The following is a 25,974-nucleotide window of genomic DNA, read 5'->3' on the forward strand; positions in this document are numbered from 1 at the left end:
CCTGCTGTGTTAATATATGAGTGCCTGGTCTGCCTGGGTCTCCCTGTGGCTCACAAGTCACAGGGCCTTTGGCAGCTAGCTGTTCTCCTGCAGGTCCTGGATGGAACTTGGTGTGCAGTCCTATTCCTATGGCTTCCCAGTTCTGCCCATGTGACTTTTACCAGATTCCTTGACCCCTCTTAGTCTCACCTCTGTAAAGTAGGAGTGTTAATACCCAGCTTTTAGAGGAGTCAAGAGACACAAAACAATGTGGCTAACTCGGTTGCGTGTGCTGGTCTGAACCCTTTCCTCAGATAAAGCTGATTTGCAATTTAGAAGGGAGAAGCAGTGGAGGAGGCGGGAGAAAGTTTCTTTCATTTTCTATGGGTGTTTTCCCTAGGACTGGGGCACAGTGACTAAGGGCTCGAAGCTTATGTTTGGGATAAACAGAAGTTCAGCTCAGAGACCTCAAACCAGGGTAGTGCCTCAGGCTGCAGAAACATCTTTTTGCTTCATGCCAGAGTCTATGCTTATAACCACCTTGGGGCATCTAGACTGATATAGAGAAGGTGGACTGGAAATTGAGGACCTAGAGAGCTAAGGAAGTGGGGTGTGGTCCTACAGAGGAGGTTAGACCAAGCTGGGAAGGATGAAGGTGCCCCCCCAAACAGGGAAGGGTGGAGCAGGAGGCCCAACAGGTGGGTCTACTTTACACCAGATGGGCTTGTCCCGTAAGAAAATATACTGTGACGTACATGGAGAGACTCAGGGGCCTTTAGACTTGACTCTGTTATTCTCAACTGTCCGCTGTGCTGAAACCAAGGTAGGGTGCGGCTCGTGGTTACATTTGTGTCATGAGTGATCACCTAGTAGTTTTATTCTTGCTGCCCCCACTAAGCAGTTACTAGAGAAGGCAATAGAGGGACAGCCAGGAAAGGCTGGGGGACCATTCTAAAGTCAATGAAACACTGCCCCCCAAACAGACAGAGAGCAGAGAGCACCACATCAACGAGAAGTTGGAGGGCCTGGCATGCTCATCCAGTCAGTCGGTACAAACACTTTAGAAAACCATTTCTCAGTATCAACAGCTGAGCACATAGCCCTGTGGCCAGAAGTTCAACTCCACACCTGCATCCCTAAGTCACCAAAAGACACACCAAGACTGTCCATAGCAGCGTTTATTTAAAGTAAAAGCACAAAGTTGGTTAGACTTGGTGGCACAGGCCCGAAACCCCAGCCACTTAAGTGACTGAGGCAGGAGGATGGAAAGTTCAAGGTCAGCCTGGGCCATTTAAAGAGGAGGTGAGGCTGGACTAAAAAGGGCAAAGGTGTCACTGTGAGTGGGACATTGGGGAGGTTGCTTTGTACCATGAAGTGGCTCTTCTTCAGTGCCCTCCAAGAAAATGAAACTGAAGGCTTTGTCCTCTGGAAATCAGAAGTTAAGAAAGGGCGGGGACTACTGCAAAGTGACAGAAACGCATCTAGCTTGCAGGAGACCCTCGGCTCAGTCCCAAGCAATGCAAAACAGAACAAAACAAAAACAAACAAAAACAACAAAAAATTAAAGCACAAAACTGGCAACAATCCAAACATCTATTAAGGTTAGACTAGGTGAAAAACTGGGGATGAATCGTGCCCGGGCACACTATGCAGCAATGACAACGAATGGTTGTGACAATATGCAGAAATGTGGATGACTCACAAATACAATGAACAAAACGAGCCAGACACCAAAACAGATCATCGTGTCTGATGCCATTGACACAGATCACGTGAACTTATCCAGGGTGGTAGAAAGATGAACCTTGGTTCCCCCTTAGAGCAGTGGCTCTCAACCTGCCTAAGGCTGCAGCCCTTGAAGTCAGTTCTCATGTTGTGGTGACCCCCAACTGTAAAGTTATTTTTGTTACTACTTCATAGCTGTAATTTTGTTACTGTTATGAATAGTAATGTAAATATTTTTGGAGATAGCAGTTTGCCAAAGGGGTCATTCATGACCCAGAAGTTGAGAACTCCTGCCTTCGAGGGTAGGTAAGGACAGAGAGGTTTTGAAGTTCTGGCTACCAGGTTTCTTTCTTCCCTTGAGCTGGTTGTACACACACACACACACACACACACACACACACACACACACACACACACTTTGTGAAGTTTTATCAAGCTGTTTGCTGTTGATTTGTTCACTTTCCTGTTGGTCTCCTGTGTGTCAATAAAAAGAAATACACAATCAAGACGTTGCATTCATACAGGTGTCTCTTTTAGATGAAGGGCATTGATTAATATGATTTTGCTGGATCATATGTTAGTAAACACACCAAACTGCATTTTTCTTGATGAGCAAGTGAAACGTGGGGTAGCATTCTTCTTGGGTTCTCCTGCGAGTCTCACTTTCAATCATTTATCTTTCGGATGCTTCTGTGGTCCTGTCCATGAGGATGCCAGTGATGGTTGGTGGTAAAAAACACCTTGCTATGTTGTTCTGTCGTGGGTCTCTGTGCAAGGTGTTTGCCTTTGTCGTGTGTGTGTGTGTGTGTGTGTGTGTGTGTGTGTTTTGTGTCCATGTGCTTGTTTATGCTTACTTGTGTGTGAAGGGGCATGTGAGTGTCATGGTGCATGTGTGGATATCAGAGGACATCTTTCAGTTGTCATCCTTGTTCACGTTGTGTGAGACAGACAGGGTCTCTTTACCACTGTATAAACCAGGCTCACTGGCCTTCGAGCTTCTGCTTCCCATCTCCCTAAGAGTGCTTGCTGGGATGACAGATACACATGTGTGCATTTACATGGGGACTAGGGATCCAAGGCTTGTGTGGCAGGAGCTTTTACCCTCAGAACCATTTCCACAGCCTTGGCCATCTAATCCAGTTTTCCACACTTAGTCACATGTCCCTGTGATTATGCATAAAATCTGCTTGTGATGTGCATTTTGGGGGTCATTCATCTGGAATGTCCGCAGAGGGGAGTCACATACTACTTTCCTACCATCAGGTGTCAGTGAAGTCCGCTTCATAAACATCTTCATCAGGAAGAAAAGAGCGTGTAGATTTAAGACAAACATGAGGTAAATCTCTGTTTGTGGCAGGAACAAACGCTTCAGTGTGGCTCACTGCCATGCCACCATGGTGCTTCCGGGGCCTTATCAAGAGGTGTGAGAAGATATGCAATGAAGAGAAACTGCCCTTCAAGATAAGTTTCATTCAGGTGTCTCTCCATGTAGAGCCTGGCATGGCTGGGAAGGGAAAGGCCAGGCTCGGTCGTTTATATCTTGGACAATATGCTCCCAGTAGGAGCTAGGCTGGACTCATCTTGTACAGTTTGCTTAGCTTCCTGGGATGGAAAATTTCCTTTAGCCACCTGATGGACTGTGTGGTCTTTCCTGGCTCCAGCAATGGCTTGCCCGGAAGCAGACACATGGGCTTCCCCAGATTTGCTGGCAGTGCAGCCTGTGACTTGTGCTTCCATCTTCATTAACAGAGTTTTAGGGAGTGTTCAGACCACAGATGTCTCTAAGTTTGTACACACGTGTGTGATAGGTTTTGGTGATGATGATACCAGAGACCTGGGAGATCTGGCTAATATAATAGTTGAGGACATCTGTGGAATCTTCTCCAGGCCAAGTGTATGCACGTGCACGCACGTGCGAGCACATACACACACACACACACATACACACACACGACACACCTGTATACAGACACATTTGTGCAGAAATACAAACACATGTGCACACAGTGCATGTAGACACAAGTCACTTACAAGTATCCCTTCACAGAGATACTAATCAACCTCTCAGCACCTCAGTTTCTTCAGAGAAATGGAGTTAATAGTCTTATGTGGTCAGGGCTTACTCACATGTGCTTCAAACACACAGGGTTGAGATCCTTGTTTTCATTTTTTCAACAACTGCCTCCCTCCTAACCTGTGAGTTTCTGGGGACACAGCCTCTAGCAAGAGCTGACCTGGAGAGAGACAGAGAGAGACAGACAGACACAGACACAGAGACAAACAGACAGAGACAAACAGACACACCCACACCCACACAGAGAATCTCCTGATGGCCCACTGGTTCAGGTGTTGATGGATTTTTTTCACATGTGGGTTTGTGAAGGGATTTACACTTCTGTAGATATGCTCACTTGTAGAGTTGAGTGCATACAAGTGTGTCTAAACTCAGCACACAGGAGAGTAGGTTTGGCTATAGTTTGAAGACTCTGGATTGGGTCAGAATAAGAGTTCTGTATAAGTCTCTAATCTACCCATTCACTCTCCCTCCCTCACTCCCTCCCTCCCTCCCTCCTTTCTTCCTTCCTTCCTTCCTTCCTTTCTTTTGACAATGTCTCATGTAGTCCAAGCTAAACCTCGAGCTCATTATGTATCTAAGACTCCTTCACCTGCTTCCATCTCCCAAGAGCTTGGGTTATAGGCACTGCCACATCCAGCTTGATTCTAAGTAGCTGAATTTTATTCTGTGACTCCAAGAGTGTCTTTTCATCTGTGAGGTCAAGGACTCTCCAGCCAGTATGTGACTGAGTTAGACTTTGAACCATTGTCTGTGGCAAAGTCTATGCTCTTGATGTCCCAGGCCATGGTGCCCACAATGTACTGGGACCAGCAGCATCCTGGAGCCTGTGAGCTCCACCCACCTCTGGAGTCAGGGTGCATTGCAAGGCCTCTACTATGTGTGCAGTACAGACCCAAAAGCATGGTGTGAGCGACACTGCCGGCCAAAAGTGTCAGGCAGGTAGAGCGCCTGTGCTTAGGGTTGTCTAGGCTGGGTTGAAACCAGCCCACACCACGGAGCGGTTAAAAGATGGAATAGGAGGGGCTGCCTGTGAAGACATGGCATAGAAACACAGGAGCTTACACAAGGAAGCCCAAGTCCTCTGTTTATAAAGAGGCAGAACTACATGGTCATTAAGAATACAAGGTCTAGGCTAATGTGGGCAATTAAGCGAAACCTTGTCTCAAGACACAAAAGGAAAAAGAGGGCTGGAAACACAGCCGGGTGGTAGAGCACTCGCCAAGTGTCAGGTGTGAACACCTAGGTTCAACTCGCAGTACCACACTCACGCTCACAAACAGGGCTGGGGAGATGACTCAGTGGTTGACATGCAAGCAAAAAGATCGGAGTTCAGATCCTCGGAACCCACGCAAATGCTGGGTGGGCATGGTGTCCCACCTATAATTCCAGCCCCGGGAGATAGAGACTGGGGATCCCCAAAGCAAGCCATATTGTAAACCTCTGGCTTTGATTGAGAGACCCTGCCTCGCTGAATAAGGTGAAAAATGGATTGAAGATAAATCTCTGGCATCACACAGGGACGCCCCCATACACATATGAACACAAATACATGTATGCATGCAGCGTGCACACACAGATGCATGCAAAAGAAAATACAGTAATAATAATTTAAAAGAGAATGCAAGTTTACAAGCCAGATTCTTTTCTTTTTAAAGCCAACACAAATCTCCCTGGCAGATGAGGATTTTGGAGTGGCTTAGCTGGGTGTCTCGGGCTCAAGTGTCTCGGGAAGTTTAATGTGGCAGTAGGGACTGTGCACTAGTGAGGGGTACTGCCGAAGGGAGAATCATCTCCAAGTTCCTTTGATGGCTGTTCCCACAGCCAGCTCCCCTGACCTAGACTGGCTCCGTTTTGTCTGTCTTGAATTTGGGACACGTTTCTCAGCTCAATGTCACTCTGTCTACACAATGGCTTAGATGATAGCACCCAGCACATGGTTGATAACATCCATATATGAAACTTACACAGAACAGGGTCTCGGCACACATGGTACATGCTGTGTAAGCGCTTACTGTGACCACTGTGTTTTGAACAAAGCTGTAGCAAAGTGGGACAAGGTGGGCGGTGGTGGTGCACACCTTTAATCCCTGCACTCAGGAGGCAGAGACCCGCAGATCTATGAGTTCGAGACCAGCCTGGTCTATGGAGTGAGTTCCAGAATAGCCAGGGCTACACAGAGAAACCCTGTCTAGGAAAAAAAAAACAAACAAAAGAAAGAAAGAAAAGAAAAGTAGGACAAACCTGAGTGACCTCTTCATTAGTGACTCTGCAGGTCCAAGCCCCAGGCTTAGGTGGGTGCTCAGTTGGTCTCAAGGGAGTGGATGTGCTTCAAACTACAACCCCATGAAGAGGACCATGTCACAGGAGCATGGGACACAGACTACTGGAGGGACAGGCCTTTATCCATTCTGTTCAGAGTAGGCCTGGTGTGCTGGTCCCAGTCTGGCGAGGCAGAGGAGCGTTATGATAGCTCTGTCAGTGGGCAAGCATCACCTGGGCAGGGGTACGGAGGGGTAGGGGCCAGTGGCCTGAGCAGAGGACCAGCACATCCAGAGACACACAGTGCCTGGGGGCCCTGTGGCTGGTGTCAGGGGGCAGTTACATTGTCTGGTCCAAGCACCCTCAGTGCTGGACAGTGCTGGGAGCTTGATATGAAGGCAGCCAACCTTGTAGAGTCTGAACCCTCCTGAGGTAACCTGGAGTTTGCATCTATCTGTCCTGTTCAACCTCTCTCAGGGCATATGCCTGAGAACTCCTACAGCTTTGTTCCTCTGCTGGCTCCACACATTTTTTTAAAGATAAAGCTACTTCTGTGGAAAAGGCAGGATTGGAAGAGGGGAGGAGGTGGGGAGACTGCAAAGAGACATAATAGACATTTTTCCAGAAGCTATTTTAGCTCAGAAAGGACTAGAAAAGCCTAGTCATCAGCTTAAAAATCCTGTCAAAAGCAGCTCTGCAGGTCTGACTTCGTACCTGCAAACCAGGCCCAGAGGCAGGAATGAAGTCTGTGTAAAACCCCCAGGCCATGTCCCTCCAAAAAGAGGCAGCTTTGGAGGCCCAGAAAGGGGCAGTGACTTGGCCAAGGTCATACAGTCCATTGGGACCACAGCTGGGACTCTATACTTCATGAAATAGTGATTTCTAAGATGACTAGGGACAAGTGACCTCCCCCTACCCCCCAGGGTTCAAGTTAGAATTCTCTGTAACTATCCTCAGGACAAAGCTGTCCCTGAGCTTGTCTGGCTTCTGAGAACTTGTTGGGAAGGGAGCACAGAGCTGGTCCTGGACGCTGGCCACCAGTCCTCATGTACACATATCTCCACTCAAAGACCTGCTGATGCCGGGCAGGGTGGCACACACCTTTAGTTCTCAGGAGGCAGGAGCAGGCAGATTTCTGTGAATTCAAGGCCAACTCAACATAGTGAGTTCAGGCCAGCCAGAGCTACATAGTGAGACTCTGTCTCAACCAAAGCAAACCAAGCAAAAGCTTGCTAACTGCCTACTGTGTGGTGGGGCAACGGGACAGCCAGATGCTGAGATGTAGCCCTGAGCAAAGCAGTCAGGCACTCCTCCCCCAATCAGTCAGTTGACAACAGCCAGCCTGGAGCATGCAGTGGCAAACAAGAGACTTTGCTTTTAAATGGTGGCTGACAAAGACTGACGTCTGAGGTTGTCCACTGACCTACATACAGCACATGCAAGACTGTGCATATGTATACCTGTACATGCATGTACACACACACACACACACACACACACACACGCACACACACACACACCATGCATGCACGCACGCCCAGCTCAGTCTAGTCATGTCACTGATCAGTTTGACCAATGCAGGTCCTGACCTGTCCCACCATGGGCAGGCTGGAACAGGCTGGTCTCAAGACTCATGCTAATGAAGGAAAGAGCCTTCGCTGATGGTTAAGGAAGGTGTGAAGATCAGGTGTGGGCCAGGCAGTCTCAGTGGCCAGCTTCATGCACATTCAGTAAGGATTCCTGATTTCTCCTAAGTACCCAGCATGCCTCTGGGTCCTGGAGGGTTAACATGGAACAAACAGAAATGACTCCAGCCATCCTGGATCCTCCACTAAGTACAAGAGACACACAGTGATGAGGAAAAAACCCGACAGAGGGTAAGAAATGTGAAGAAAGAAGCAGTGTGCTGCCAGGAAAGGGAAGAGTCAAACTTGTGACTTTTAAGGAACGTCCCAAGGAGAGATGATTCTGGGCTGTCACCTACAAGAAGACAGGGAGCCAGCCATGCAGACATGATTGTTGTGCGAGGTGACAGAAAGGCAAGGTACCTGGTGTGTTGGCTGGCATCAGGGCTAGTGTGTGGCGGTGAAGGGTTTTGTAGGAGGTGGAGATTGGAGACCAGTTTGCTTGTCTTGCTGGTGCAGAAGGTTTCACCCTAATTGCAAAAGGGATGTAAACTGATGGGATTGGATTTGTAGGTAAATCTTTTGGCTGGGCTGCTAGATGGGGAATAGACTGGAAGGAACAAGGGTAGAAGTTAGAAGGCCATCGAGGAGGTGATTACAGATGTCCTCGAAAAATGGTGAGCAGGGGTCACCTGGCAGGTGGGTCATGGTGGGAGGGCTTGAGATACAGTGACATGTAGAACCAGCAGGATTTTGACATTCATTGGAGTAGGTGGGGTGGAAGGAGAGGGAGGGAGGGAGGGAGCCTCACTCTCAGGTTTCTGGTATAGAGAGACAGTGAGAGAGGATCACATTTGGTGTGACAAGGGGACAGGAAGGACCTCTGTTGTGGGTGTATTGGCTTTCCTGGTTGGTGAGGACACAGTCAGTAAATCATGGCCTGTGGGCCAAATATAGCCCACATTTGCCTTCTGTAAATAAAGCTTTATTGGAACACAGCCACGCTCGTTACTTTCAGTGCCATCTGTGGCTGTTTGCACGGTATAGTAACGAAGTTGAATAGTTGTTTCAAATATTTATTAGCTGGACCTTTGCAGAGAAAGTTTGCTGAACCCTCTCCTAGTACACCCAAGAAAGAGTGCCAAGGGAGGGGTGAAATGTGGTTTAAAAAAATGTCATTCAAACATATAGGAGCTGTATAAATGGCTCAGCAGTTAAGAGCACTTGCTACTCTACCAGAGGATCCGGGTTCAATTCCCAGCTCCCAGTACTGTCTGTAATTCCAGCTCCAAAGAATCCAAAGACCTATTCTGACCTCCACAGGCACTGAACACATGTGATGAACATGCATACATACAAGCAAAAGAGTTGTTCACAGATTTAAAGTATGATTTAAGCAAACAAATGAACAAAGCAATTCTGTCCTTAGCCATGGAAGTGAGAGTCCTCCTCTCCAGAACAGTGGCGTCCTCTTCAGACTGCTGTGTCTTATTCCAGTGCCGGGGCCCCCAGGTTACCCAAGCCATCTGAGTTCTCCTGGGACTATGTCTACCTAACAAAGAAAGCCCCAAACCCAACCAACAGCCCCTCCATCTTTCCGGAGCACTTTCTTTCCCCAAAGTTAAATCACCAGGAAGCCCCCTGAGTCTTTGATAATTTTTTGAGCCATAACTCATGATGTTATCACACTCATTCCTCTAATACAGCATTATTAAGCAAAGCTCATGTCACAAAGCTGTCTGTGCCCACCAAGCATGTCAGGGCCAGGGACAGCCATGAAGCAGCTGAGGCTGGCAGGATCTGAGGATATTGGGCATACTCCTCTGGATAGCCCTGCCCAATTCTGAGTGAGGTTCTGCCAGTGAACAAAGGGTTAATGGATACTATGCCCCTCCCCCACATCATATGGAGTCCAATAATGAAGGCATTGTTTATTTATTATTTACTTCTCAAAAAGCATTTTGAGTACAGGAAGGTGGCAGGCCAGCCAGGAGGCACAATCGCCCAGACTCAGTATCTGATATGCTCATAAGTCACGGATCAGAAAGATTCTATTAAGTATCTCTGGGGTAGGTGATGCAGGAATATTATCAAAGATGATTAACTTGACTTGGTCATTATAGACATAGACAAGTTTGGCTAAACCACGTTTTATTCCCTGAAGAATTTTTTTTTGGTTTTACGAGACACGGTTTCTCTGTTTTGGAGGCTGTCGGTCCAGCCTGGCCTCGAACTCACAGAGATCCGCCTGCCTCTGCCTCCCGAGTGCTGGGATTAAAGGCGTGCGCCACCAACGCCCGGCTCCCTGAAGAATTTTTAAAATGCCTGCAGGCATAGTAAGATGGTTAAGGGTTGGGATATCCACTCTAGTTGATGAATTCTGGGTAAGATAACATTTTCCTTGTTAGGAAAACAGATCTAGGCAATGGTGAATTGTGCTACGGTCCTTTAGCTGAGATGCACTTACAGGGTGCAGGGTTTTCTTGGTAAAGTGGTGAGTGGAAGGTAGTCACATAACTTAATGTCCAATCCAGGACAGGCTTAGAGAGAAAGAGAACAGCATTAAATGTTACTCTGTTGCCTGGGTGAGCTTTAGCTGACAATTTGACACAGTCTAGAGCCTTCTGAGAAGGAAGTCTCAATTAAGGGATGGCCCAGATCAGATTGATCTATATCTAAGATGAACTGCCTTAATTGTTAATTGATGTAGGAAGGTCCATACCAGTGTAGGTAGAGCCATTCCCTGAACAGGTAGTCCTGGGCTGTTTAAGAAACCTAAGCTGGACCTGAGCCTGAGTGATCCCCCTGTGGTTTCTGTTTTAAGTTACTGCTTGAGTTCTTGTCTTGACTTCCCTCAATGATGGGCTGTAACTTTCATCAACTGACTGTTGCGCTATTTCATTTTTCTGTTTTTTTCTTCTTCACTTGAGTGCTGAATCCATTTTTAAGCCTTTTTTATCTTTTAATAAAGTTGTTAAATAATCAGTATCAATTTCCCAATGTTTGCATCTCAGGTTTTATTAAGGCAATATTTTTATAATGTCAGTCAGAAGAGGGGGTTGGATCCTCAGGAACCAATGGTTAGAGATGGTTGTGAGCCACCATGTGGTTGCTGGAAACCCAACCAGAGTCTTCCATAAGATCAACAAGTGCTCTTAACCATTGGACCATCCTTCCGTTCCCCCTTATTCACTTCTTTCTGGTTGACTTGTCCAAGAGATGTGTTAAGGTGTCTCACTTTGTTTATGGTTTTAGCCTGGGTTTTTGTTGTTGTTGTTTTCTGTTTGTTTAAATGGGGTCCTGCATAGCCCAGCCTAGCCTGGAATTCACAATGCTCCTACATCAGCCTTCTGAGTCTAGGATTTCAAATGTGTGTCACCAGTGCAGGTTTACTTTTGTACTTTTAATGGCTTTTAACGTTTTACACTCCTGTAGTTTATCAATGTTCATAAAAGTTTATGTCTGTCATTTCTTCATAGATTGTATCATTTGTCAGCAGAAGTATTCCTCTCTGAGTCTCTTTAATATGTTTTGCTCTGAATTTGTCCTTAATTTACTATTAATTTTGCCACATTACTTTTCATTCGCCTGATAACATCTGTTTATTTTTAACTGTTCCTGTCATTTTATTTGGAGCATGTCTGTTATAAACGTTATCTGCTCGACTGTATCGAGTTTTATCTCTCAGGAAGTCAGCTGAGATTCTGAGTGTTCCTTATGGCTTCTCTGTCTCGTCCAGCTGCCAGTTCTAAGATGGTTCTTTCTGAGCTCCTCCATAGTTAGTTCCTAGATCATTTCAGACTGTAGTTTAACCAAGTTCTATTTATCTCCCTCCCTCCTTTTCTTTCTTTTTTCCTCCTTCCCTTCTCCTTTCCTTTCTTCCTTTCCTTTTTTTGTTCCTTCCATGGTATGGACTTCCTGCTTTCCTTTAAAATTATAAAAGGTAGTTAGTAAATGAACTTGACAAACTGTCAGGGTATAAAAGGAGCATGGCAATGTCAATTATGTTCCTATAAACCAACAATAAGCAACTCCCAGAAGAGACTAAGAAGACTCTCCACAGACAACAGATCCAGAATAAAAAGATGAGAAGGGATATATTTAGCCAACGGTGTGAAAGATTCGTGAATGGAAATCTATAAAACACCGCCAAAAGGAACTAAAGATCTTCACAGTGAAGGGAATTCTGCCCTGTGTGAGGCCATTAGGGGACAGCATGATGCCCAAGAAACCTGCCTGTTCAATGCAGTGCCTGCCAGTTTCCACCGGTCCTTTGTTCTCGTTCGCTTCCCTGCCATTGTGATAAACACCAGGACCAAAAGCAGCTTGGGGAGGAAAGGATTTATTTGGCTCACGTTTCCAAGTTACAATCTATAGCTGAGGAAACGGGGTGGGATTCAAGCCGGCACTGAAGCAGAAAGCGTGGGGGAGTGCTGCTTACCGGCTTGCTCCCTCTGACTGGTGCTCAGCTTGTTTCTCATACAATACGGGGTGACACCACCCACATCAGTCATCAGGACAACCCCAACACAGACATGGCCACAAGCCAGTCTAATCTAGGCAACCCCCTCTTCCTAAGTGACTGTTGATTGTGTCAAGGTGATAATTAAAAACTAACCAGGACACTTTTATTGCAGAAGTGAAAGAAAAAATGGATATTAAAATTAGTGTGCCATTTCAAAGGGTTCTGGGGAGCACCAATAATCTTGAAAGAGGGACAAGTGACAGGAATCACAGTTGCTAATTTCTCTAAACACAAGTAACATGGTCTTGGGATAAGGACATGTAGATCAATGGAATAAACTTCATAGTCCAAGATTAAACTCCTATATCCGTGAGCCATTGAGTTTTTGACAGAGCTGCATAGACCATTTATAAGGAAGGAACAGTCTCGTTACCAAATGATGTTGGGAGAAGTGAACAGTCACTTGCGAAATAATGAAGTTGGACTCTATGTCCTGCCTCATACTATGATGCAACTATCAGGGTTGTGGGTTCCTGAATATGGCATCAGAACTATGGACAACAAAAAAGGGGTGGGTTTTACATCATTAAAAATTAAATTGTAATGATTCCATTTCAGTGCTTTGTCCCAACACAAACAGTGAAAAAGGACTATAATAGACGTTTCTCTAAAGAATCACATGCTAAGAAACATACAAAGATAGCTCGTGTCATTAGTCTTTAGGAAAGCCCAAATCAAGACCACAAGAAGTTGTCACTTAATACCATTAAGATGGTTGTCACAAAATAATTAAAAACCTGTGTGCTAAAGGTGTGGGACATTGAAACCCTCACATGTTGTCAGCAGAACCATAAAAATATGCAGCCACTGTGAAAGTTCCTTGACCATTTCTTAAAAGTCAGGCAGAATTACCCCATGACCTAGCATTTCTACTCCTATGTATGTATGAAGAAAACCTGAAAAATATACTCAAATACATGGATATATTTATTCGTAGTGAACCAACTCACAATAGCCAAAGATAGAAAGAGATTTAACACCTATCAGTGGATGAATGAACAAATTGTAGCAAATTCATATAGTGGAATATTTTATAATCATGAAAAGAAATAAGGCTCTGATATGTGTTATAAATCACAAATGCTAAATGAACATCATGTAAACTTTATTCTAAGTAGAATGTAGATGAGCTTCAAAAAGATAATGTAAAGTAAAAGAAGCTGGATTTCATTTACTTAAAATCAGCCAGAATGTGTAAATTCTTAGAGGTAGAGTGAAAATAGGCAGACACCGATGGTTGAAGGGCCATGGGAAGCAGAGAGAGAATGGCTACCAAGAACAGAGTCTTATTTTGAGATGATGAAAACATTTAAAACCAGATAAAGCGGGCATTGTACCACATTATGAATGTACCTGTGTCTGCTGAACATTTTCTGTCTGGTGCCTCAATAAATTTTAGTCATTGTAACAAATGTATTTAAACTTCAATTTTCCTTGCAGTCTAAATGATACTTCAGTGTCAGTGACTTCTTCCAATAAAGTCTGAATTGCTCCTCTGGGCCTGTCTTAATCTAAAGCTACACTTCCTCCTTCGCAAGCCTTGCTAGACAGCCACAGAGTTAGATTGATAGACTGGACAGCCATCAGGTTAGGTTGACAGACATTGTGATGGTTTTCAGCTAAATGCTGTGTCTAGAATCTTTTGGGTTCTTGTTTCATCCTAGAGGCTCTAACTTTGAGGGTCTTTCCAGAAAGGTTGGCTTAAGATAGTGCTTCAGAACTTGTTTCATTTTATGGTGGGGACCAAGCTTAGTCTATGGATTTGGTGGACTTGTAAGCTGGTTGTTGATAGGCTTATGATTTAGTCCCTCCCCTGGTAGCTTCACCACAGTCCAGAAGTCTGTCCTTCATGTCCTCCCCACCTCCTGTGATGCTCTGAGTCGGGACTTCTGAGAGTTTTCTATTTATGACCTCTTGCACTCAAGAACATTTCCCACAATCCCAGTTACATATGTACATAAAATGTGTGTACAAATCTAAGTTACCGATAGTAAGTCACTAAGCAAATTATTTTAACACAATCCTTTTAACAGTATCATTTATTAAAGGCAAAGGGAATTTTTGCACACTAAGGAGATAGATGAGTGTATTTGTTTTTACATGAAGAATTGGATCCTGACTGAGTAGTTGATACTGCAGGACACAGACCATCTTCAGGGTTGGTTGGAGTTGATGGTTGTTTTACTGAGAACACATGTCACATAAGTACATAGTACAGAACAGCGGAAGTGTATTTGGGGCCATTTTAAAAATTGTTGGAAGCTAATACATGGAAGGCACACTTGGAGAGGACTTTGGGTCCTCACCCCTTGCGTGCTCTCTGTTTCTTGGCCACCACGAGGTTAGAAACTTTCCTTCACCAGGCTTTCTCCACCATGATGTCCTACCTTACCACCAGCCAGAAGCAACAAGGCCCAGTGAACATGGACTGAAATCATAGCCAAGCTATAATCTTACCTCCTTAAAAGAAACAAGAGAAATGGTTGGACATTCTTCCCCAATACCAAGCCAAATTCATTTAACGTTTTTTAAAAATTCAAGTTAGTAACTCAAATAGTAATTTTAAAAATCAAACTTTTCAACACAATATAATCTGAAGTCTAATAGTTTGATGCTCAGATGCTGAGGGACAAGGATAGAAAAACACTAAAGGTCCTTGTTTTCCAGACACTGTCATGTCTCTGTAGGAGAGGAATAAGAGTGCTGTAATTCATAGCATACGGTAGTCCTGGATTTGATCCGGGGTGTTTTAAGCAGACTTCAATGGTGCTGCACCAAACAAAGCACACAAGTTGTGTGTTCAGAGCCAAGGCTTCAGTGAAGTCGTGCAATGCAACATGGGTACCAGCTTCTGGACACATCTAAGATTTGTCATGCATTTGATTCTGAGTTAATTTTGGGGTTTTGCGTGGTCAGAGTCTTTTTACTGTTGCCAAATGTTTTACAGATAAGAGTTTGTGACCCACAATTTAAGAATCTAGGCTTTGGGGCAGGGGGTATAGCTCAGTTGATAGAATGTTTGCTTGGAATGCCTGAATGCCTGGGTTCCACCCCCAGTGCCACATAAATAGGGCATGGGGGTGCACACCTGCGATCCAGCACACTGGGAAATAGATGTAGGAGGATCAGAAATCCAAGGTCACCCCCAGATGTATGGTAAAGTCAAGGCTACTTGAGATCCTTATAAAATAAAACAAAATCGATAATATAGTAAGATGCGATGCTAGGCTTTAAGACCCCCCCCCTTCCAGAGATTCCAGGACTCTCCTCTGCCCCATAGCCAGCCACACAGGTCATTCAAATGGTCTCACACTCTTCCCTTCCTTGATCTGAGACATGAAAATACATCTGACTCCTTCTTTCTGTGTGCATCAGAGCTGACCCAGTGTGGGGATGCTGACTTTGGACTCACAAGGCCCAAGTCAGAGACTGGCTACAAGACACTGTCTTCATGCTCTGTGCTCCACCCTCTGCCCTCCCTATCTGAAAATCAAGGGTGATAGGCATGTCTTTTCAGAACAGACATGTTTAAAGGGAGAGTATATGGAAATGCCAGAAACCGAGACAGACACACAGTGGGAACTTGGTGTGGCTCAGTCCCGGGACAGGCAGGTTTGTGCTCAGGCAAGTGGGTGTTTTCATGCTTATTTTTAGGTGTGCTAATTTCTCCTTAGAAGGATCGTCATAATTGTGTTATTTCAATATTTTGATACAACACATGCTTAGTTTTATAAAAGGCTTCTGGTTGATTGGGTGTGTTCCAGAGCCGTGGAATCTTGGCTTAGATTTAAAAGAGTGGACTTTTGTGGTCATTTGTCATTTACTGGCATCCTGTCCTGTGCCAGTACCTGTTTTGGATGCTGGGGTACAGGGAAGGAAGTAGCATTCAATAACATGAGACACAGATAGCCCAAGGGACAGTAGTCTGCTGGGAGGCACACACATGGAAACACCTTGGTGAGGCTTGAACCTCGAGTCTGGAGTGGTCCATCTTGTGAGCTTATCCACTGCATCGTAACCAAGTTCCTTCTATATACCAATCAATCTGCTAGGCACTGGGAACAAAACAGACTTAACTCCAGCCTTCATGGAGGCTGGGGCTTTGGGGAAGGGATATATAAGCCATAGGTAAAGATGAGCCTCAAGCAGCTATAGGAGATACTGAGCACTATGGGAGACTTGCAAAAGTGCCATGGTGTATGACTTGGAGGTCCATAGGACTGCCCCCCCATCCCTGTGCTCCTGCAGGTCACAGATGGGGTGGGTGTTGGAGGGGCCAACACTTAACCCTGGTTCTGGGCCTGGGTAGTTGCAGGGATGGTCAGCCTGCCAGCTCTCCCTGTCCTCACCACTAGGGCGAGCTCTCCAGCACTGCCCTGGCGAGTTCACCCTTTGCAGCAATAAAAGCGAGGGGTGGAGTCAGTTCTCCTGCTTTCACTCCTCAGGGGCGGTTCCCCCACATCTTCAGGGCCAGCCCACTGTATTTCCAGTCAAGTACAGGGCCTCTCTCCCCAGTGCTGCAGCTGATGGGGGCAGGGACAGCTCTCCCACTCTTATGACCTCAGGGCCAGCCCTCACCTGCCTCAGTCATTGATGGGAGAGAGGGCATCCCTCCCCCACCCATGCTGCCACAAGTCAGATAAGTGACAGGGACAACTCTCCCATGGTCACAACTTTCGGAGCTGGCTCACCCACACCTCTGCCAACACGGTTGGCTCTATTGTGCTGCCCAAGGCAGGGCATGTTCTTCCAAGTGCTCCAGCTGGTGAGGTGTTGGGTCAGGTGGCAAGGGGCGAGGGGGGAAGGGAATCCTTCCCTCACCCATGTCACCACCTGCTTTCCCATTCTCATATCCTTGGTTCCAGCTTGTCCGTGCCTCTGCTGGCCAGGTGAGATGTAGGATCCTCTCTCTTGAGTCCTTCAGTCAGTGAGGGGTGAGACCAGGTCTCCCTAGTGTTACAGTCAGTGAGAGGTAGGGACAACTCTGTATAGCCCTACCCTCTCAGCCTTTAGTGGTATCAGGAGCCACAGACATCAACAGAGACTGTGACTACATCAGAGCCTGAACCCAGACATGGGCCCCAGCAGCAGCCCAGGCCGAGACATCACCATGGCCCTGGGTGGCAGTGAAGCCACCCACCTCTGCCTGCTCCTCATCTCTTCAGATGTGCTCTGTCCACAGGACTTGAACCATTCTCTCTCTCTGTCTCTCTGTCTCTCTGTCTGTCTCTGTCTCTGTCTCTCTGTCTCTCTCTCTTTCTCTCTCCATGCCACACATTTGTTCACCATAGTGGTGCTGGTGCCCGTCTGTCTGCCTGTTGCCTCAAGGTGCCAGTGTTTTCTCAGAGGCCTGAGTGTGAGTCTCCTTGACTCACACCATCACGGCTGTGGGCAGGACCATATTTTCTCATCACAAAGAGATACAATAGTGCCAGGTGACACCAGGTTGGTGCAGAGGTGTTGCTGGAGACCTCCAAGCCTGGGTTAGAAAGCCCAGCCTGCAATCTGCCATCCCAGCCACATGGCATGGTGTGTGGATGTTTCTGGAGTCCTCTCAGAAGCCTGAACTAGAAAGCTCAGGCTGTGATCCGTTGAGTCTCAATGCGTGGTCTAGAAGTAGGATTGTTCTCTTAAAATTTTTTTTATTAATTTATTTTTTGCATTCCAATCCCAGTTCCCTCTCCCTTCTCTCCTCCCGCTCCCCTCAACTCCCATCTGCTCCTCTGTGAGGATGAGGCCTCCCCTAGGAAGTCTACTAAGTCTGTGCCATCATCTCTTTGAGGCAGGACCAAGGCACCTCTCCACCCCCACACCCCTGTGTCTAGACTGAGCAAGATATCGCTCCATATAGAATGGGCTCCACTCAGTGAGTTTGTGTATTAGTGTTAGATCTTGGACCCACTGCAAGTGGCCTCAAATATTGTTCCAGTCACACCATTGTCACCTATATTAAGGGAGTCTAGTTTGGTCTTATGCAGATTCCCCATTTGTCAGACCTAAATCAGTGATCTCTCACTAGCTTGGGTGAGCTGATTCTATGGATTTCCCCATCATGGTCATGACTCCTTTGTTCATATTATCGCTCCTCCCTCACTTTGATTGTATTCCAGGAGCTTGCCCATTGGTTAGTTGTGGATTTCTGCATCTGCTTCCATCTGTTTCTGGGAGAGGGTTCTAGCTTCTCTGGGGTTGTGGATTGTAGTAGGCTGGGCATCTTTTGCTTCTTGTCTGGTATCCACGTATGAGTGAGTACACTCTGTATTTGTTTATCTGGTTTTGTGTTAAGGATCTGTAGAGATGGTTCTGGTTACAGGAGGGAGTGGAGGGATAAGAGAGGACTGTAGGGAACCAGGAGGAGGCTGTCATCATTGTTCAGGGGTGGGGTGACGTGTGGTGGTGGACTACATAGAGTTTGAATGTATTTTGGAGTAGTTTTGTTGGAGTTGGGAGGTGAGTGAGGGGAGTGTCAGGTTTGTGCATGGAGGGTGGCATCATCTAGTGCAGTCAGAACACAAGTGAAAGTACGACGTAGAAGAAGGAAACGTTGAGTGGGAATGGAGATGTCCAGCTGTGGTGCTCGGGTAAGCAACAAGAATGGAGGATGAATGTGACGCCTAGAGGGCTTTGAACACAGGGATTGTTGAGGCAATCTGAAAAGGAGTTTAAGGGAGACAGGGCTGACCAGGACAAACTCCAACACGAGAAGAAAGCAAAGGAAGCCAGCAGGTAGGCGTGGCCACCTCTTTCAGACCAGTTTGCCCAACTGTGTGGTAGCTTGATAACACACCTGCAGAGGGAGCCAGTGAGCAAGAAGAGATGTTGGCTTTGGCTACAAATGCAATCTTTCTCAGGGACCCTAAGTTTCCTATGTAGTGTCTGAGGAACATGGTATGGGTCCCTGCTCTGTCATAGCTCTTCCCAAACCTCCCTACATCCATGGCTTCATCCATCAGTCCATGAGAACAGGCACAGGACTTGACTTCAGGAGATAGCTACTAGCTGCTTAAGGTGCATGCTGGATTCACAGAACAATACAAAACGACAAACCACTCTGCCACTGAGCCACCTCTCTAGTCCCATGTGCTACTGTGGCTCAGGCCTTTCTTTTCTTCTCTGCACATACATACACGTCAAGGAAGTTTTTCTCCTACTCAGGGGTTACAAGCACTTGCCATCAAGTCTGATGACCTGAGTTTGATATCCAGAACCCACACAGTGGAAGGACCCCCGCAAGCTGTCTCTGACCTCCACATGTGTACCACGGCACATGGGAGTACACACAAACACAGATAAATGCAATTAAAATTTAAAACACAGCCAGGCAGTGGTGGCACTCGCCTTTAATCCCAGCACTTGGGAGGCAGAGGCAGGAGGATCTCTGTAAGTTCAAGGCCAGCCCAGTCTACAAAACTACATAGGAAAACCCTGTCTCCAAAAATAATAAAATAAAATAAAACCCATGCACAAGTTTTAAAAATTCACTCATACGGACAAATGGGGTCCCCTCCACCTACTGAAGTAGACTCAGAACCTGTGCCACAAAGCCAGGGCCCAAAGTCCATGCTCATCATGATCTATGGTAAAACCTGGGACAGTTGGGACAAGGAGAAAGCCAAATTTAGTGCTCACTCTGTCTACTAGCCTTGTCCTGGGGCTGCTGATTAGGGTGGGAAAATGACCCAGTGAGACCTGGAGCAGGGCGCTAACTGCTAGTTGGCACCCACATTTCTACTGTTCACCAAGGTACGGACCAAGAGAGGACCTGGGGACGCTCAGGAGACTCTGACTATCTGAAGTTCCAGTCCCCAGCTCTTCTGCTTACCTTACTTGGCCATTCTCCTTTGGACCAAGTCCCCCTCTGTAAGGTGGGTGGCTGAGGGAGGGTGGCTCTCTGGTGACCGTGGGCCAGATCTGCTGGGAAATCAGGAGCAGGTTCAGGGAAACTTGCTCTCTTGCAGTCCAGGCTCTTGTCTTCAGACTCTCAGTGGGAGGAAGATTCATTGAGGGGTGGAGCAGGAGGTCACCAGGCCTTCTGCCTCGTGTTGGGGTCATCCCTTTGCCAAGGGCCATGTTTCCGTTGCCGCTGTTACTGATGCTATTGAATGGGTTCTGTGGTTCTGAGGCACTGACCCGCCCCTGCCTCTCTGATGTTTTTAGACCTATAACAGCCAGAGCGAGAGCAATGAAGACTATGAGATTCCTCCTATAACGCCTCCCAACCTCCCTGAGCCATCCCTTCTGCACCTGGGGGACCACGAAGCCAGCTACCACTCGCTGTGCCACGGCCTTGCGCCCAACGGTCTGCTTCCTGCCTACTCGTACCAAGCTATGGATCTCCCGGCCATCATGGTGTCCAACATGCTAGCCCAGGATAGCCACCTGCTGTCTGGTCAGTTGCCCACGGTGAGTCTGTCTCCCACATGGGACCCGCAGCTCCAGCAAGGGAGGGCCTGAGGGGAGCAAGTGGCAGGGTTGAGTTGAGGAGCCCTGATCCTGGGCATGTGCTGAGCTCTTCTGGCTGATTTCGGGGAATCTGCAGAGTATGGGAGTGGCATGGAGGGAAACCGTAACTTCTACAGGTCTGTTTGTGACAACTTGGGACTGGTTTTATTGGTCATTGATAGAACAACCCTGGTTTTATTTATTGCGATATATACACGCCATCTCACACACATAGAGTGGGTAGCTGTACAATCCATTCGAAAATGTTTTTACCTACCCTGCCCCCGACATTGGAAGAGGCTTAAGTCTTGACAATAGTGTCATTAGTCACCTTTAGTCACCACTCCCAGATATCACGCTCAACCCTTGGTCCAAGACAACCACCCATTACCTTCCCTTATTTTGCTTTGTTTTGGTTTGAGACACTCTATGGTCCTGGCTAGCTGACAACTCACTGTGTATCCCAGGCTGGCCCACTGGTTGTTTCCTGAGTCCTGGGACTGCAGGTGTGTACACCCACTCACCACAGGTTGTCTTCTGCCTATGTCCGTTTGCTGTTCTAGGTGTTTCACATACGTATCTAGGGAGGAGAGGTAGCAAGGGTAGGTGAAAGCCGGCAGGCAGACAGAGGCAGGGAAGAATGTTCCAGGGGACAGACAACGTTTGCCAAGGGGAGAGGTAAGGGGCCAGTGATCTGGTGGAGTCAGCATGGGATTCCTTTCCCTATGGGGCTGGAGAGTGAGACCCTGAAGCCAGTGGGAGCGAAGGAGCTCGGGTGAGCCTGCAGCAGCGGGTCCTAAACCCATGCTGAGCGGGGTTGTGTGCTCTTAGCGTGATGGCTGGTCTGAACTATCCAGTCCTACAGGAAGTCGGTAGATGAGGCACTTTAAGTGACTTCCAGAACCATCCTTAAACAACTTTGCTTCATGTTTCTCTTTCCTTCTATCCTTTCACAGTTAAAATTAGAGTCATAACTCTTACATTCATGTTTAGGCTAATGGCGACATGAACAACAAGGACTGATGTAGCCATGGATAGGCAAAGGCTTCAGGGTGCTTCTTCACAGGAGTTGCACCGGTGGCATCACTGTGGCCCCTCTCCACCCTCATTTCCACACAGCAGGCCTGTGACCACTAGCAGCTAACACACTTGTGGCAAAGCCACTGTTTCAGTCTTCTGAGGAAAACCATGACTGAGCACTGACTGGCTGGACCAACTGTTGAATCCAAGATGAAGTAGCTCTTCAGTGTGTCTGACTGGGTCACAAGCACTCCGGAGGCTGAAGGATGGGGTGCTCATCTGACTTCCCTGTCAGAGTCACATGGTATTGGCTGGACTGCATTTGCTACCGCAGCAGCTGCTTAGAAACTGCAGCCCAGTCTGCAGCCCGATATGAGCAGAGGCAAGAAGATCATGAGTTCAACGCCAGATTGAACTGCATAGTGAGACCTTGTCAATACTTAATTAACTAATAACCCTGCAGAACTGTATGTTCCGCTCTCCAGGGATCCTGATCTTTTGCCCCTCTCCACAAGGCAGTAGCCCGGTTTCCTCTTCCAAGTGGTTGACTGGTTCAGATTCCATGGTCACGTGGCCTCAGTCCCACCTTGGTAGGTTTGTTCGCTCCTGTCATAATCCTCACTACTGTGGGTGCCTTTGCTGGGGGTTTCCCACAGCACACAGCAGGGCAGAGCCAGGCGGCTGCCTCGGTGACGAGCTATGAGAGCCGTGGTGCAGGGATGAGGACCACAATGTCCCCCACAGGTCCCTGCCCTGGGCTGCCAGTGTCTAGCAGAGACTGTGAGGATAATAGCTGCTGTGCTTTGGAGCCCTAGGTTTCACATCAGGGACTCTTTCCTTGTCTTTGAATCCTACCATTGGCCATCAAGATCTTGTCACAGTGTTTGAGATGATGTATGTGGAGTCTTAGCCATTAAATGGCAGAGTAGGCAATCAGGAACATTTGCTCTTGCCATTAGTCATCAAGTTGAACTGGGCGGGAAAGGTAACTCAGTTAGTAAATTGCTTACCTTGCAAACATGAGGACCTAAGTTCAATCCCTCAGAGCCTGTATTAAAAATAAAGGCCAGCATAATAGCATGTGCTTGCCCGAAAAAAAGTGGGCCGTACCTGTGGTTAATCTCCTGGTCTTCACACATACACACTGCCACCAGTCTCCCAGGGCCCTTCCCAAGTTTCCTGATCTCAACAGCTCCGACCATCGCAAGGCCTGCTGGCAGTCGACCACAGACCACCCCTCGCTCCCCTTGGAAATACATGATCCCTTACACGAGCTCTGTGCAAACCAGTCCTTTGCAGGTTTCCTTACAGCTGGTCCATATCTAGGAGGATTCTCAAAATCACATAGTCTTAGCTCTCCATTAGTCTAGAATTGCAGGGATCCCTTCGAGCTTATATTCCCTCCTTACTTAATGAGAGAGATAAGCACAGAACCCCCCCACACACACATGGGAAAGCCAGATACGAAGGATACGCTGGATGATGACCCGGAGGCAGGGGCTTGACAACGGGGCTTTTGAATTCAGGAGAACCACAAGGAGAAAGTGTGTGTGGGTGTGCAATGCCTGCTGTGTGCGTGAAGCAGGGCTTATGGAAGCACCTGCTGGCTGTCAAGCAGCATGCCGCGGGATTAGTTAGTGCTCCTCTCAGCTGAGAGAGGCAGCAGGATTAGTTAGTGCTCCTCTCAGCTGAGAGAGGCAGCAGGATTAGTTAGTGCTCCTCTCAGCTGAGAGGCAGAGGGGCTGGAGGCTTCCCTGCCGTGACTGCTCTAGCAAATCGCCACAAAGGTCCAACATCAGTACCTCAAGTTGAAATGGAGGTTCTGGGAAGCCATGCTTCCCCAGGAGGCTCTGGGATGTCCATCCTTACCTCTTCTGGCTTCCAGAGCAGTGGTTCTCACCCTTGCCAGTGCCACAATCGTTTAATACAGTTCTTTGTGTTGTGGTGACCCCACAACCATAAAATCATTCCATTGCTACTTCATAACTGTAATTTTTCTAATGCTGTGAATTGTAATTTAAATATCTGATATACAACCCGGGTCATGACCCATAGCTTGTGAACCGCTGTTCTAGAGGCTTCCCTGGCTTATGGTTGGTCTCCTCTTGGTCTCTGACTTCTCTTTTATTAGTGACAGCTCCCTGCCCTTCTTTCTCATATGGACACTTATGAAGGACTTTAGGGCTAACTTAGAATAATCTCGCAGTGTTGTACTCCCGAGCTTGGACTTAGTCAAAACTTCATGCTCTAGTTACATTTACAGGTTCCAAGAACTATGGCTTCGTATCGTTTTTATTTTAAAGTGAGTGGCGTGTGTGCATGCCTGTGTCACAGCACAGCTGTGAAGGCCGGAGGACTCTCCTTCCTCCGTGTGGGTCCCAGGGCTCAAACTCCACAGGTGGCTTTGCCCTGCGAGCCCTCTCGCTGCCCATGACCTGATATCTTCAGTGGGCTGTGGCGTTATCCCACCTGGCCTGCCATGCTGATCCTCAGCTTGAACTTCTAGGTGCCAGGCTTTGCTACAGGCTTTGTGATCTCCGAGACGCCTTGACAAACTCCAGATGCAAACGGACAGAAGGCCAAGAGTCTGTGATGTGTCTTGGATGTCATATTGTCCCCCAAAGCTGGTACGAAAGACTCACACCCCAGAGTGGCTGTATTGTGAGGTGCTGGGCCTTTAAGATGCTAGTGAAAGGCCCTTAGGGACAAAGGGCTCATGGTATCCTGGTCTCTTTTCTCTCTGGATCCAGATGTATGTGGCCCTTCACTCTTATGTTCCCATCATGCTGTGCTACCCTCAACAGAGGCCCAAAGCAATGTGCACCCTCAACCGAGCCAAAATAATCCTTGGCTAACTCTATGAGCAGACTCAGGGATGTTGTTATAGTGCTGTAAAGCCCACAGATGCAGCCTCCTTCTAAAAAGGTGCTGTAGATGTTCAGCTTGTGGCTGAGGGTCTGTGTGCATGGGAGAGACCCCTGACTCAGATGGGGGAGGCAATAGCTTTGTATCTGGGGGCATTGGTTGTTGTGGGGTGGGAATATGATAAAGGAAATATAATTTCTACAGAGTATAAAGACACCGGTGTCTCAGTGGCCTCGTCTGCCCGAGGGCATCACTAGCAATACTGTCTGGGGTTAGTGGAGACTCAGCACAGCACAGGATAGGGGATGATTCTAAAAAACGCCTTACCCCTTATATGAGAAGTAATGGCTGGACGGGAGGCAGACCTGTATGCTATTCTCTGTGAGTGAGAATTCCACCTAGTTCTCAAGCAGAACCCCCAGAAGCCACACCCTATCAAGTCCCTCCATCTACCTCCCAGTTTGACCAGGGAGTTGCACAGCCAGGCTCAGGGTCACAGAGGGGTGCCTGGGTGCCAGGTGTTGTCCTCACAGACCCGGATGCCCCAGTGACGCCATCTCTGGAGGAGTAGGTGGAACTTTGATCTTTGACAGCCATTTCAACAATGCCAAGACCCCCATAGCTCTGACTCCAGAGACCACCAATCCCTTCTGGTCCCCTGCTTGAATACTGAGTCTCATGGACGTGTGGATATGACTCCCCTCCTGATGCTGCCAGTGGGGATTATGTACGACACTGGAACCAGACCCCCTTACAAAATTAAATATGCTCATGACTTTTCCCCTCAACTTCAGAGTCTTAACTGATTAAACATTCATTTCCGAGACAAAAAGAGTCAATTTAGTATGAAAGATATAGTTTCCTGGTTTAATTTAAAGCACTGCACCTCCATCTGACCTCTATTTTCATAAGTCAATAATTTTATCCTATGTTGATTGTTTCATTTTGAGAGAGATATTGTATTTATAAATCAGCCTCTAAAAATACTCAAAGAAACTCAGAGAGTGGAATTTATTAAGCTGCTCGTGGAGTCTGAGATCACTTCTGGAGTCCTCTGGGAAGCAGAATTCAGGGACGCTGAATACTGGGAGGAAGGGGTATGCCAGGAAAGGGGGGGGGCTTGATCTCTTCCACAAGGGAAAACACTACCTTCAGGGAACCACAGCTGCCCCAAGGGTGAAGGGGGGACTCTGGCAGCTGGAAGCAGAGTCACAATGGCTTCTGGAGGTCAGGAAGCTGGGATCCTGAGCCCTGGGCCACTGGAATGGTGTGGTCCCATCCCAGTCCTCAGGGCAAGAGCAGGGAATAGGTCACACGAACTTTCTCCTCCCATCTTTGAGGCCTCTGTGTGTGTGGAGGCTGAAAGTTGACACTTGGTGTCTTTCTTAATCATGCTGTACCCTGTCTTCAAATTACTCATTTGTTTAAGTGTATGAATGTTTGTTTGCATATATGTC

At 47.3% G+C, this 25,974-nt stretch overlaps 1 protein-coding gene across 8 annotated transcripts in view; it reads left to right on the top strand.

Annotated features, from left to right (window-relative positions):
* The window catches only part of Tox2 (TOX high mobility group box family member 2), a 123,680-nt gene that overhangs the window by 50,323 nt on the left and 47,383 nt on the right, over window positions 1-25,974 (top strand). For all 8 annotated transcript variants that reach the window (XM_040732860.1, XM_040732858.1, XM_040732863.1 and 5 more), the window contains one exon: window positions 20,348-20,593. In XM_040732860.1, the coding sequence (XP_040588794.1) occupies window positions 20,348-20,593 (246 nt within the window). The remainder of the gene's footprint in view (window positions 1-20,347; window positions 20,594-25,974) is intronic.

Source organism: Mesocricetus auratus, unplaced genomic scaffold (assembly GCF_017639785.1).
Source record: "Mesocricetus auratus isolate SY011 unplaced genomic scaffold, BCM_Maur_2.0 Super-Scaffold_100028, whole genome shotgun sequence".
Lineage (NCBI taxonomy): Eukaryota > Metazoa > Chordata > Mammalia > Rodentia > Cricetidae > Mesocricetus > Mesocricetus auratus.